The 15,837-nt window shown below is 35.5% G+C and overlaps 2 protein-coding genes across 2 annotated transcripts; one reads left to right on the top strand and one right to left on the bottom strand.

Moving 5' to 3' along the window:
• Window positions 1–4,437: 4,437 nt before the first annotated feature.
• LOC311628422 (olfactory receptor 52A5-like) lies at window positions 4,438–5,439 on the bottom strand (the record flags this gene model as incomplete). Its single annotated transcript, XM_084895662.1, has 1 exon — window positions 4,438–5,439. The coding sequence occupies one exon, from the start codon at window positions 5,437–5,439 to the stop codon at window positions 4,438–4,440; it is 1,002 nt and encodes a 333-aa protein (XP_084751788.1).
• A 9,450-nt stretch (window positions 5,440–14,889) lies between these two features.
• Window positions 14,890–15,837, top strand: LOC311628421 (olfactory receptor 51V1-like; the record flags this gene model as incomplete). The annotated part of the gene is made up of 1 exon (XM_084895661.1): window positions 14,890–15,837. One exon carries the CDS (start codon window positions 14,890–14,892, stop codon window positions 15,835–15,837), a length of 948 nt encoding a protein of 315 aa, XP_084751787.1.

Here is a 15,837-nt window from a genome sequence, read left to right as displayed (position 1 = left end):
GGGGGAAAAAGTCCCTACGTCTTATGGTCCAAATATAGCCTACACATATACTTTAAAAAAAAAAGTTTTTTTACTTGCCCGGCTCTGTGTGCTTGCTGCAGCCACTGTCCATTCCTCTGTGCCCAGAGTGTCTGCCCCGCTCTGTAAACCCCAAGTGGTAGAGGAGTTCCCATGTATGGTAGTCAGCCTCCATGCCCTCGCTGCAGCCATATCTCCATGTCAGCCCAGGTGCGGTGTACGGTAACTGCGTAATCCAAACCGTAATCATCGCCTGTACATTTTGTCTTTTGCTGACTGTATTTGTTAATAATGGTTCAAAATGGTTCTAAATGCTGCTGTTTACTTTACAGGGTTGATTACATGTGTTTATGACTGTGATGTTGGGTTTTAATGCACATAAAATATTTTAGGACACTATTTGTTTCAGAACCTTTTTTTCTTCATTTCCCTTCTCTAAAAACTGGTGCGTCTTATGGTCCGGTGCGTCTTATGGTCCCAGAAATACGATATTTGAAATAGGCATCTGCAAAGTAAAAAGCAAATGAATCTTATGCTGTATTTGAGGTTTCTAAAATATTCAGTTTTATGCAGTGCCATTTATTCTTATATATTTTAACAGTTGGTATACTATTTATCTGAATCATCCATACCTCTTTTAGACTACCATAGAGATGCCATGTTGGACATTTGGGAAAATGGAAGTTTAGGCCATGGCTTGGATTATTGTACAATATTTAGGCATAATTTTGTATAAATGAAAAATAAAATATAACTTTAATTTTTTTGGTAAGATAATATTTAAATATGGATGTGTAAAACTAAAAGTGCTAAGTGATAATTAGTTTTATTCAAAGCTAGAGGCCCCGTGCATGAAATTTGTGTACAGGGGAGGGAATATGTCCCTCAGACAGCCTGCATTCTCTCCAATCTGGGACCCCTGGAGGGATGTCTGACTGCCTGTTTAGCGGGATTGGGCCATGGGGGTGTGGCCAGTCTGGGGGATGGGCTGAGGGCTGTTTTCAGGCCGGCCACATCCTCTTCAGGTTGGGGGTCCCCTCTGGGGTGTCTGGCCAGCCTGAGTGAGGGGCTGATTGCTATTTGCAGGCTGACCACACAGTCCGGCGACCCAAGCTCCCAGCTCCTTCTTTTTTTTTCTTTTCTTTTTTCCCCAGCACCTCCTTGAGCAGAGGCCAAGGCTGGCTGGAAGCAAGTATCTGGGATTTATTTATCTTTTATAATTGAAACTTTGCAACCTTGATTGGAGGCCAGCAATGGCCAGGGCAGGTGGGAAGATGGGATTCCTCCATTTCCTAGGGCAACCCAAGCCTCCTGCTCACTCCAGCTCCCTGACCATTACCATCTTTGATGGCTTAATTTGCATACTCACTCCTGATTGGCTGGTGGGTGTGACGGCATAATAGTAAATTTGCATGTTTCTCTTTTATTAGTGTAGATGTTCAAAATTATGCCACCTTACAGTGCCTCAAAGTGCACATGACAACCCAGCTGAGGCAGTAGGTATAGTTTTCGTGGATGGCAAGATTATTCTTGTAGGTGTTGTGAAATCAGCAAATATACTGTGGTTTTTGGAGAATGAGAGCTGTTAAGGCCTTGCAGGAAATTTGGTAGTGTTCAGCATCAACAGAGCACACTGTTGGTGATGTGTTTTTTTAATGAGACTCCCATCTTTTTTTTACACAGCTCTGAAAACACAAAGGAAATTTATATAGTGTCTCTGTCTTCAAGGCAGTTCCATCACCTTTGAGATGATACAATCACAAAGAAAGTTTATGATATTGAACTGCTAAACCTAATAATAGTAGCTCCTATGATGAATTTAAAATCACTATAATGAAATGTGAAAACCTTCCAAAGCCTTCCCACCATGTGACAATTAGAATGTGCTTGGCAGAGAGATGAAGGCATGGTTTGGTTTCAGTGCTATCAGGAAATGACTACTCAAAGGACCTCTCAGAGGACAAGGATCTTGGAAATATATATCCACATACACACCCACACAATACACATCCTCAACATATGTATTAAAAACCAAAAGTGTTAAATGATCCTTTATTTGAAATCCTCAAATACATGTTTCATTCTATCGATACTACTTTTCTCCTTATGGATATATGTAATTTCCATCCTGGAGGTGAGGAACAGGCATCTGATTAATCTCAGTTTTTAGGTTCAACTCTAATATCAGTTAAATACTTTATAGGGCTGATATAAGAATAAAATTCAATTAATAAATGGACTTTAATTATTGTATTTTTAGACAAAATCTTACTCTGTATATATCACCATCAGCACTATACTGGACACAGGAGATATTACCATGAATTAGACAAGGTCCTTTTTCTAAATCCCTTTTTATATCTTCCAATTCAATGTTGATCTTAAGAAGTCCTATGTTATTTGTTAACCATTTCCATAAATTCATTGTATTTTTGCATGTATTTCTTTATTTCACTTGCCCTTCAAAATGAACTCATTATTTTATAGAATGGCATACATTTTTACAGAGACCAGTAAAAACAAAAATATTCAAGTCATAGGGCATTTTTATTGTCATGCACACAGCAAAATATTACAAGACACTGAGTAAAAGAATATGAAATCATTAAATATACACCACAAATCCCCATTCTAAGCTACATTTTCATATTATATAGCTATGTAAAGAACTGAGCTCATGAAGAAACCTCTTTTAAAGCATTTTAGTAGAGATGCCAAGAAAAGTCTGAGTTTAGTCTTCAAGGATAAGGATTATTTTACCATGTGAAGAATAGTAAGTCATTTCTACTGATAAACATTAAAATAAAGTGAGAAAAAATAAAAATAGAAACCCTTTTCAGAAGTAAAGTCTTAAGACCAAAATGAGAAGAGAGCATCAAGAAAAAAAATTACAATGAAATATATAACAAAGTTGTCCAGTAAAAATAATCTGGCTTTTGTTATTATGGAGATTGGTCACATTTGGAAATAAAGGATGGCGAGTGCATTGTTAATGGTGAAAACCTCACACAACATGAAAAGTCTATTACAAAACCTGAACACAAGTCATACAAGGAAATTGCTGTTTATTGCCCTTACACGCTCTGACAGTATGTTCAACTAACTACACATAATGGCAACATCTCAAACTTATATAAAGAATGTGAAGCAAACATATACAAACCAGGAAACAGCATATAGAATGAAGGAGAAGATGCAAATATCCCAAGTGCTATCATTTGCTATTGGTTCACTGAATTGTGTATTAGGTCAAAGTCACTAATCTCCCTGTACAGCTGTCTGTATGAGTCTGCACCTGTATTATATTTAAATTTTATATTTAAATTTTTGAGAAGAATCATTTTTTTCAATTCACAAACACATTTACAACAATACTTATTTAAGGTAAAGGTCTAATACAGTTTATTGCCCATTTCTAATATATACATCTATGGGTGCCTATTATTTTAGATATAACTTCCAATGAAAAACAAAAATAACAAAACTATGAATATAAGTAAAATATGTATGTTCTTCCTCATAGAAACAACTGTTTCTGTGTGGTCTGTATTTATAGAACTTGCTTTTATTTTTATGTTTTTATCAATAAAATTTAAAAGGGAGAGAGAGATAGAAACATCAATGATGAGAGAGAATCATTGATCAGCTGCCTCCTGCTCACTCCACATCACGAATTGAGCCCACAACCAGGGCAGGTGTCCTGACCAGGAATAGAACCATGACCTCCTGGTTCACAGGTCAAGGCTCTAACATTGAGTTACGTTGGTTGAGCAGAATTTGCTTTTATTGAAAAAAATTCCTTATATATGATATCTTAGCACAAAAATGTTAAAACTTATCTTTCATATCTACTTCACCTTTGTCTTAAATTCAAAATCCAATTTATATCTCAATTACATGATAATTTCATTTTATGTTTTTTAATATGTATGCAAATATTTTGTGGAAAACAAGCAATTATAGATACATTTCAATGCATAAATTGTAAATCTACATATTGTATAATAGATCATTAAAAATAAAGATTTTAGAGTCTTAATGATAAAGATTATAATGAGCATGATCATAAATAATTATACTACATACAATTTTATTTCATGTACACGACATTTTAATGTTTTATACTATTTTCTAAGCAGTGGCATCAATATCACTTGATATTTTTAAACAGAGGCTAAAGTAGTAACATTTAGTTGTGCTTTTACAGAATGTACTTTACTAAAAGCTGATTTAACTACAAACATGTATTCATAATTTATTCTTTTGTCACTTGTCAGCTAAATATATGTTCCAAAAATTCCAAATTTATAACAAAAGAAATTATTTTAGTAATCATAGCTTTACTATCTCTAATACAAACCTAGAACTTTATATTTTAACATACAATGAACTTTCTAAAGCACAGACTCTCACTAAAAGCTAGTGTTTCTCATGTGAAACTTTTTTATTTGATAAAAGATTAATAAGAAATCCAGAGACATCCTTAGAATGAAAAATGTGGGACACTCGGTCTCTAATCTGTTTGGTCTTCACACCATACACAATAGGATTGAGCAATGGTGGGACAAGCAAGTAAAGGTTAGACAGAAGAATATGAATGTAAGGTGGAATGTGGAAGCCAAATCTGTGTGTGAAAAAGGAGAAGAAAGCCAGGAGATAAAACTCAAGAAAGACACAAATGTGAGCAATGCAGGTGTTAAAGGCTTTGAGCCTGGCTTCCTTCTGAGGCAGACTGAAGACAGTAATAAATATTTTAATGTAGGATAATGTGATGAATATTATATCAAAGCCAAGTATAATGAAAGCCACAAACAGACCATAGATCTTGTTAATTCTAATATCTTCTGCTGCCAATTTCACGATGGCCATGTGCTCACAGTATGAATGGGAGACCACAGTAGTCCAGTAATACTTCAACCTGTATTTGATGAGGATGATACATGGAGTCGAAAGAATGGCTCCTCTGAGTATCATCCCAACCCCAATCTGAGTGAGAAGTTGGTGGGTAAAAATGGTTGCATGTCTCAGAGGATTACAGATTGCCACATAGCGGTCCAGGGCCATGGCCAGCAGAATACCTGACTCAATGGACTGCAAGGTGTGAATAAGCCACATCTGCAAGAGACAGGCATCAAAATAAATCTTTGGCAGATGAAACCAGAATATTCCTAGCATTTTTGGCAGGATGCAGGTACTGAGAGCAATGTCTGTGGCTCCAAGCATTGCCAGGAGGAGATACATGGGCTCGTGGAGGCTGCGCTCAGATTTGATGATGACCAGGATCAGAGAATTCCCAAACAGAGCGATGATGTACATGGCACAGAAAGGGATGCCAATCCAGCACTGAACCGACTCCAGACCAGGGATCCCCACCAGTGTCAGCACCGAGGGCATGAAGACTGTGCCATTGAGCCTGAACATGATGGCTTAGAACTCCCTGCTTTGGAGCTTCTGATTCAAGATAGCAGCGAGGTTTATCTCTCTTCTGTTTTCTGTTCTTACCTAGATGTATATAATAATCTGATTATATGATTATGTGATTTCAAATGGCATTTTGTGAGATATACTCACTTTGATGGGGCAATTAAGTGTGTCCAAGAATGCAGATATAGGCTTCCTGGATATTTTTTTTTAAATCAGATTTCAACCTCTGCTGTATTTTTTCTCCCCCTTCACTTTTTACTTGTCTCTTTTTCTCTGTGCTATCTGCATTTCTCTCTTGTTCTGTCACTCTCTCTTATACATTTAGACAGTAACAAGCACAAACACATTCACTCTTGAAAGAAAACACATTCTAGCAATATAAGGGCATATGCTTTGTAATGTCAATTAAAGCCTACTTCATTGAATATCAGTTTGGTGTCCTTTATTAATAAATAGATACCTAATGGTAATATACTGATGTTACCAAATACTTTTTTCCTACATCCTCACCCAATAAGCAATTAGTTAAGAGATCAGACAAAGAAATGAATGGAATACACACTATTTCAAGTACAATAGCAAGCATTAGACCAATAAGAGTAGGATCTTAATGTCAAAGAGACAATGATCTACTGAGCAATACCATATTCTATGTGTCATGTTAAAAATACACTTATCAAGAGCATTGGCCTACACACTGAAGGGTCCCAGGTTCAATATTGGTCAAGGGCATGAACCTTGGTTGTGGGCACATCCCCAGTGGGGGTGTGCAGAGGCAGCTGATTGATGTTTCTCTCTCATCAATGTTTCTAACTTTCTCCCTTCCTCTCTGTAAAAATATCAACAATATATATATATATATATATATATATATATATATATATATATATATATATATATATATATATTTTTTTTTTAAAGGAAAAAGAATATTCTTATCAAACATATACAAGTGGTGTGATACCGCATTTGAACCCTACCTCATCCTGGAGGTAGGTGCTAGGGAAACTTTTTTCCAGAAATTTGGTACAATTTGATATTTTAGGGGTAGAAAAATATTATATAAATAAAAAATCTTAATGAAAATTTAGAGCCACAAATTTTGATATGGAAAAATATTACTTAATAAAATAATGTCAAAAAAGTAAAAGTTGCCATGTAGTTTATTTCTCTAAAGGAAAAATTATTATTAAAATCTGATCAATAAATATCTTTATTTGAAAATGTATACAGAAAAAAATTAGCTTAATCAGTTATTTTAGTAAAATACCTCATGAACTTTCAACACAAGGAATAAACCTACTTCAAATACACTACAATACTGAATAGGTAAAAGTATTTATTCAAGGGATTTAATTCATGTTATAATTTTTGCTAAAAAATAAAAAAACAGTTTTTATACATTTCATGGAGTTCAATAATTTCTTGCTTAAATAGGATGGGATAAAATGTCCCTAAGTTCTCCTCTAAACTAACTTTAGAGAAATTAGAAAAAATAATGTGTTAAAGCAATGCAATAAATTAAAATTGGAATTATTCTTTTTTTTAAAAAAAAATGTGGTGATTTTCCACATCCTTAATGCATCCCTTTCCTGTTTCATGTCTCCTTCAACTACCTTTCAATCCCTTTTTGAAGTGTTACTTACCTCAAGTTCGTGTTCTTCAAGTCCATTCATTCTGTTATGCAAGTGTTAGTTTATGTTCCAATTTATACATTTGCTTGCAATTTCCTTTTAAAAGACACTATTATAGTCTCATATAGAAAATTGTTCCCATACCATTCAGTTCCTTGTAGTATCTTTTTCTACTTCAGAATATGTGGTTTGGTCCCATTCAACAAAGTCTTTCAGAATCTTCTTTGTCTTGGTTAATAAAATTACTTGTTTCATAATGTAAGCTAAATTTTCAAAATCAAAACAGGCAGAAGTAAAATAAATTGCATAGCTTATTTTATAACAAGGGTACAAAAATAGCAATGTTTTAGGCACAATTATGATTTCCAAGGTTCAGTTCTAGGTTTGACTATGTACGGTGGGTGAAGTCAATTTAGAAAAATGCGTATTTCAGGAAAAAGTATTAAAAACTCATTAGTCTTTCTCAATTCCACATTGGCAACAACAACACATCCCATGTTTATCAGTGTGCTCAGGACTTCTGTAGAGAAAACATTTCTATTTTTGTAAATGGAAGCAAAAATACCAAATTTCCATTGGAAAATTGAATGTTTCCCATTCCTTTAAACTTTTTCACTCATGCAGTGGCTAGTTCATGTAGACTTAGTTTCTGAAACCTCTCCTTTCTCTTGACTCATCTCCAAGATTACTCTTACATCTCTTTTGATCATCTATAATTGCTGAAAACTTATCCTCCTTGTTTTCTCTTTGGTCTTTCTATTTCCTAATTCATGCTTTGCAATGCAATCCAAAGTTTTATTTTTTAACAAAATATAAAAATTAATGTAACTATAGTGTTTTATGCTGCCAGCTGGAAGGTTACATAAAAAAGGTAACTGTCCATGTGAAAAACTTATAGTAAAGTGGTTAAGATCATTCATTCTGGACATTCAGTGTAAGCTTCAGCACTTACTAGCTCTGTGTAGTCTGTCAAGTTACTAACAGTTTTCCAGGGCTTCATTTGACACAGCTAACCAATAAAGATAATAATCATTCTTCCTCATATTAATAATACAAAAATTACTTAAAGCATTGTTTGAAAACACAATGCTTATAAGATGTTTGACTTATGGGGAACACCATATAAATGTATGCTATTAGTATTATTATTGCCATTCACTCGAACCTTCCTTGAAAACTTTTTACTAGTCATTAGCAAATGCATTTTAGAATTCTATAAAAGTATCTTAAAATGCTAAAACATATGTTCTATACTTTCTATAATTCTAGCCTATTTCTTTTAGATTTTCTTGTGTCTTCATAACTTTACCATCTAACAAATAGCAGTTTACTACTCAACTCTTAGCTCAAGCATCACCTCCGCTATGAAAAACTCTTGATTTTCTTATGTAGAAGTCCATATTATTCCTTTGTATCCTCAATAAAAGAAATGTACTGTGTAATGAATAATTCCCACTTAAAACTAGTGAATTGGAGTTTAATTTTATCTGAATTAGTTAAATTCGGTTCAAAATATGCCGAAACGTTGAAAATTTAATGCAGATGCAAATCTATTTGCCCTGTTGTTTTCCAGATGTACATCTGCAGGGGTAAATGGAGGGCAAGGATTAGAAAAAAATTAGAATCAATATAGAAAAATGGTAAAATGCTTACCTTTGACTTATAAGCATCAAGAGAAAATCAGAACTATTTTTAACACCTTTCATATCCTAGCTCAGATCGTAAATGAAATATTTATCTCCTTTTCAGAATGTCTACTCAGATCTGACACTTACTCAGAGCTAACCCCTTTTATACAATTATAATTTCAATTTGCTACACTCTTTTTAGCTCCTTTCTACACATTTCTCTCCAGATCTTTCAGGCACCTGAGAGAATACATGCTCACAAACTTAATTATCTAACCTTTTGCCCATGCATCTGCTCATACTGATATAGCATTCTATGCAGATAAAAAAAAAATTCCATTCCCAGCTGCAAATACAGAACAAAAATAATATCAACACTTGTCAAGGGTTATGATGCAATTCCCCTGAGGAATGGATGTGGAAAAGTCTCTTCTCAAAAGGCCACACATTTACCCAATTACCTTGTTATGCAAATCACTAGAGGCCCGGTGCATGGATTTGTGCCCCGGTGGGGTCCCTCAGCTGGCCTGTGCCCTCTCACAATATGGGACTCCTCAGGGGATGTTGGAGAACCAGTTTTGGTCCAATCCCTGCAGGCCAGGCTGAGGAACCGCACCAGTGCACGAATCTGTGAAAAAGGCATATGTAAGAAACATTACAAGGCCCTTGAGCTTCCCCCTCCTGAATTTCAGTGTCTTAGTTCTTTCCATGAAGTTTTAAGAAAGTAAGCCCCAGTCCAGTCTTAGACAGCCCTTACCATTTCAGTTAATAAAAGAGAGGTCAAGGAATGCCATCACAATCTATAGAATATTTATTATGGTTTTGAATGACTACTAAAATCAAATGTATCAATACCGAGAATGGGTTAGTTCCAATTACCATTTCTAGTACACATGGGACTCATAATTTAATTTCATGAAAGTAAAAGTGAAATGGTAGAAAAGAACTGTTCTTTCCAACAGAGCTTATCTACATAAACGTTCTTGAGATACAGATCAGGGCCTGATGGACTTTTTCACAAATATCTATCACTTATGTCTAGAGATTACCTCTCATGGTTGTCAGTTTTGACCAATGGGTGCTAGCAACTATCAATATTCAGGATCTACTATCCTATCTTTCATGTGAGCTGAGTCATAAACACATTTTTACTGTGGTTATTAAAAAAAAAGTATCATTTTATACAAAATGGAGTTATACTGATTCATAATCATGTACTTTCCCCAACATGTGTATTTGAAATTACTAGTATCCTGAAGCATCAAAGACTAGTTAACATAACCTTTACCCTTTTACATAGGAAAAGAGTTGTTGATTTGAAGGATCATTCTGAAGGAATGAAAATTTCTCCATAAGTATATTATTATTATTATTATTATTATCACTATCAATACTACTATATTATCAATTAAACTGTGAATTAATAACTCTGTAGCTATTATAATCTTTTCTCTTTACAAATCGTCCTGACACACAGATAAGCAATTTAAGTAATGTGTAACATATTTTTGGCTTCTTATTTAGCAGGGGACACTGAGCCAGTCAGTGCATTCAGATCCATTCCTTTTTTGAAAAAATATATATTTTGATGATTTTAGAGAGGAAGAATGAAGGATAGAGAGATAGAAACATTAATGATAAGAGATAATCATTGATCATCTGCATCCTGTGTGCCCCACACTGGGGATCAACCCCGCAACCTGGGCATGTACCCTGATGAGGAATCTAACCATGACCTCCTGGTTCATAGGTTGAATCTCAACCACTGAAGCATGCTGGCCAGGCCAGATCCATTTCAATTAAAAATCCTTGATAAATATACTTATCATTATCCATACCTTCTTTGAGCCTTGTTTTCTTTATCAATAAAGCAATAGTATTTAGTGTTTGTTTGTTTGTTTGTTTAACTCCTAGACTGCCCTAACTTTCTATAACACTGTGAGCTGACAATGGATGTTTTGCACACAGAGAACCTGAACAAGAACTCTGCGGTCAGAGATTGTGATAGAAGTCTATAGGCAAGGGTCTTTACCTTAATTGTTGAAGGAAAGTATATTTGAAGAGAACATGTTCTAGATTGTTTTTTATTTTATGTAAATTGCAAATACCTTGAATATTGCTTTTTTTAAATTCCCATAATTACTAACATAAACTGAGAACAGATGTAAAACCTAGATCTGGCCTTAAATTCCGTGTGTAGTAAAAATATAGAGTTGGAGAGGAAGGTAGTATTAGAATAAAAAGAGAAAAAGACAGAATCCTGAGACTCAGATTCTTCGCGGAAAAAAATGTATTTCTGAAAAAGATACAGGTGTTTGTTTTTTCTTTCTTATGAAACTGTGATTTATATCCAGGTTCCTCCTCCAATTGTATGACATTCGTCAAATGATTTAAAATGTGTTACAATAGCCGAAACCGGATTGGCTCAGAGGATGAGCATCAGCCTGCGGACTGAAGGGTCCCAGGTTTGATTCCGGTCAAGGGCATGTACCTTGGTTGCGGGCACATCCCCAGTCAGGGGTGTGTAGGAGGCAGCTGATCAATGTTTCTCTCTCATCGATGTTTCTAACTCTCTATCCCTCTCTCTTCCTCTCTGTAAAAAATCAATAAAATATATATTTTTTAAATGTGTTACAATATTCCTCTCACTATAAAAATAATAATATTTAAAGTTGTAAAACCTATTAAAATTTATAAAGTGTCATCTATGAAAATGTTATGACATGAAGAACATAAGAAATGATAGATAATATGTATGTAGAATTTAAAATCCTCTGTTACCCAGCAGTTCTTACCTTTTAGTTTTATTCCTTGGTAGCCTCTTATTTTGTATTTTTTTCCATTCTGAATATTCTAGAAGACCTCTAATAACATAAAACCAATTTTATTCCATTATTACAAAAATTCAGTAAATATACACAATCATTGAAAAAAACATATACATATTTCTCATAGAATTTGTGAGAATTTTCCTCAAAGGAAAAAACAACAACATATATTTGAAAGTATCAAGTTAGTGGGTTTTCTTCATTTTCAAAATGCAATACTTTATTTTTCTCATAAGGGAACCACATATTCTAAACATTCGAATGTGACATTATTTTCATTAGTAAGCCTCAACTCTTCTGTGAGCATTTCTGGAACTTATAGAAAGAGGGGTATATCTGATGTTTCAAATATTAAAGCTTTCGCCATAGAACCAAGTTTCTTTTTTTGTTTGTTTGTTTTTCAATTTTTTTTCCCAATTATAGCTTGCATTCAGTTTTATTTTGTATTAGTTTCAAGTGTACAGCATAGTGGTTAGACAATCATAAACTTTACAAAGTGTCCCCCTGATATTTCCAGTACCCACCTGGAAGCATATATAGTTATTACAATATCATTAGCTATATTTCCCATGCTGTACTTTACATACCCAGGTCTATTTTCTAACTACCAATCTGTACTTCTCAATCTTTTTATCTTTTTCACCTAACCCCCCAAACTCCCTTCCCACTGGCAACTATCAGTCTGTTCTCTGTATTTGTGAATCTGTGTCTGATTTTTATTTGTTTATTTATATTATTCTTCAGATTTCACATATAAGAAAATTCATATGATATTTGTATTTCTCTAACTAATTTCATTTAGAACCATCTACACTGTCACAGATGATAAAATTTCATAAATTTTTCTACTGTTTACTCTTATCTTTCTCATCTCTTGAGAAGGAGGGCTAATGTTCTTAACATCTATGTTTGATTCTGATCATATAACCATTCTACTTGTAAGTTATTAGTAATAGCACCTTACCCTAAAAATGAAAACTGAATTAAAATCTCATCTTTTATAACCTGCTCTTAATTTTCACTTTTCCATTTTGAGTTTCAGAGCCACTTATTCACCTGTGTTTTTTTTTTTTATACAGGTGAATGTAGAATATTTAATGTATCCTCAAGATTTTTCTTTTCTTTTTATATGCTCTGAATTTTTTTTTCTTTTTACATGCCTCAACAACATACTTCTTTCTAAGGGAAATCAATACTAAAATCCTCTTTTATTCAATGTGACTCTTTCTGTTATCATCATACTCTTTATTTTTTAAATTGTATTGAATTAGGGTACATTGGTTAATAAAATAATATAGGGTTTATATGTACAGTTCTATAATAAATCACAGTTAAGAAAAAAATAACAATTTGCAAATCATATATTTGCTAAGGGCTTTATAATTAAAACTAGAAACCTGTTGCACGATATTCATGCAAGAATAGGCCTTCCTTCCCCTGGCTTTGCTCCTGGCCTCCTGGGAGCCGCCAAGTCCCCACTCCGAGGCTGCCCAGGAGCTGCCAAGTCCTCATTGATGGCCAGAGCACCACTCCTGTAGGTCCCTCCACCCCCATCCCGCCCCTACATAGCAAGCCTCCTGTCCCGGTTAGTCACTCTATGCCTGCATATGCAAATTAACTTTCCAACTTTGCCAGGTTAATTTGCATAGTCACTCCTGATTAGCTGTGGGCATAGTGGAGATGCAGTCAATTTACATGCTTGTCTATTATTAGGTAAGATATCTAAAAACTCTCCAACCTCAATAAGAAAAAAAACAACCTCGTCACAAAAGGGAAAATTATTCAATCAGGAACTTCACCAAGATGTATATATGACAAATAAGCATATGAAAAAATGCAATATACCAAAGCAAAGTAAAACAAGCATTAAAAATCTAACCATACCAAGTACTGGCTGAATTATGGAGGAACTATAATTCTCATTACTTACTGGTCAGAGTATCAAAGGGGACCTTGCTTTGGAAAACATGTTAACACTATTTTAAACAGTGAAATAAGTATTTACCTCATGATCATTTCATTTCCAGCTATTACCCAATAGCCTAATACTTTCCAGTTTAAAATGCATGTCATTTATGTTATATATATATATATATATATGTGTGTGTGTGTGTTATTTATTGTATGTTATATATGTGATATATATATACATATATATATATATATATATATATATATATATATATATATATATATAATAGAGAAACATGTTAATTAACTGGGATGCTATAATGGGTCAACTGGACAGGTGAGGTTGCACACACAGCATTGGGGTTGGGGTGGCAGGGGCCTCCTCCACCTGTGCTGTGGGAGGGCCAGACTAGCAACTCTAGGGTTGGCAGCACAACTGGACCCGCCCCCAAGCAGGTCTGGTCATACGGCTTGACAGCAGACAGCAGGGCCTTGCTTGGCATTAGCCACGATGACCCATGAGCAAGCAAGTGGGTCCACAGGCAGCACCTCACAGGGCCTGCTTGCCCATGGCCATGGTGTGGAGCAGGCAGGCCCCACAGAGAGCAGAGAACCATGGGGCGTGGGCCTATGCCATCAGTAAGATATTCCCTGAGGGCTCCCGAATTGGAGAGGGTGCAGGTTGGGTTGAGAGACTCTCTTTCCCCATGCACAAATTTTGTGCATCAGGCCTCTAGAATAGAAAATAATGAGGTAAAATTAGTGTGAAGGTCAGAAAAAATAGAAATTCTGTATAACATAAAGAGATGTATTTTCAGTATGACCTTCACACTAATTTACCTCATCATTTTCTATACTACAGGCCAGTATAACCAAAACAATTGGATAATGGTAAAGCATTTAGAAAGGGGCAATGGGAAGTGGGCAAAATAAGTTTTTATTCCACTTGGTTAAATTTCTCTTACTTAAATTTTATCTGCAAAATTAGGGTTACATTAACCAGTCCATTTCATTAGGGTTTTATGACCCTTTGGGGGTAGTAAAGGAAGAGCTGTGTTACCCAAGAGAAAAATTACCCATTTCACATTTTCCTGAGGATGCTACCAGCCATGAAAGCAGTATACACCTGTGATCATATATTATCTTCCTCTAAAGATAAACAGACACTCCCAGAAGTCCAGCCCCAAATCTAATCCCATAGGTGCATTAAGATTATTGCTTCTGCATAAAACTCCCTAATCTCCAGGCATTGCTTGTCACTAGCAGTGGAAAAAGTTATGTCTAGAGAAAGGGATTTTGCCCTAAAGGAAAAAGAATCAGAACTCTATTTTGCTGAGTTTATAACACTAAAGGAAATTGTATTGTACCTTCCGTTCTTTTCAAAATTAAGGAATCATTAGCTGATCTGATTTGCCACATCTCTAGAAATATTTCAATTCTCTCTTCATGTCTGCTATCACCATCTCAAACTATAATAGTTCCAGATTTATCCTCACTGGATTCCCTGGCCTAGAAGTTGACTATCTCTGGCTCTCCATCCCTTTCTCCTCCATCTACGTTATGATTTTTCTGGGAAATTGCCTTGTGCTGCACGTGATCCGGACTGAGCCAAGCCTGCACGAGCCCATGTTCTACTTCCTGGCCATGCTGGCCCTCACTGACCTGTGCATGGGCGTCTCCACCATGTATACAGTGGTGGGAATCCTGTGGGGGTTCATTCAAGAGATCAGCCTGGATGCCTGCATTGCCCAGTCTTATTTCATCCATGGTCTGTCCTTCATGGAGTCCTCTGTCCTTCTCGCTATGGCTTTTGACCGCTACATCGCCATTTGCCACCCACTCCACTACTCTTCCATCCTAACTAATGATAAGATCATGAAAATTGGGGTGGCAATCTTATGTAGAAGTACTTTACTCATACCTCCAGTCATCATTCGTCTAAAGTTCTTAAATTACTGCCATCCCCACATTCTCTCCCACTCTTTTTGCCTGCACCAGGACTTAATTAGAATGGCCTGCTCAGACATCCGCTTCAACAGCATCTATGGTCTGGCCCTGGTGATCAGCAACTTGTTGTTGGACGCAGTGCTTATACTTGTGTCCTATGTCAGGATCTTGCATGCAGTCCTAGCTATTGCATCTCAGGAGGAGAGAATCAAGTCCTTGCAGACCTGCGTATCTCATATCTGTGCTGTTTCAGTTTTCTACATCCCAATCATCGGCCTGACTATGGTGCATCGCTTTGGGAAACACCTCTCACCTTTGGTACATGTGTTCATGGGCAACATCTATATCCTTTTCCCTCCCTTGATGAACCCCATTATTTATAGCATCAAAACCCAGCAAATACGAAGGCGAGTCCAGAGACTGTTTTACTTGAAAGAAATGTGCTGA

Source organism: Pipistrellus hanaki, assembly GCF_964339955.1.
Source record: "Pipistrellus hanaki genome assembly, chromosome: 9".
NCBI lineage: Eukaryota > Metazoa > Chordata > Mammalia > Chiroptera > Vespertilionidae > Pipistrellus > Pipistrellus hanaki.
Note: the sequence above shows the minus strand (reverse complement) of the source record. Positions and strands in the feature narration are given on the sequence as shown.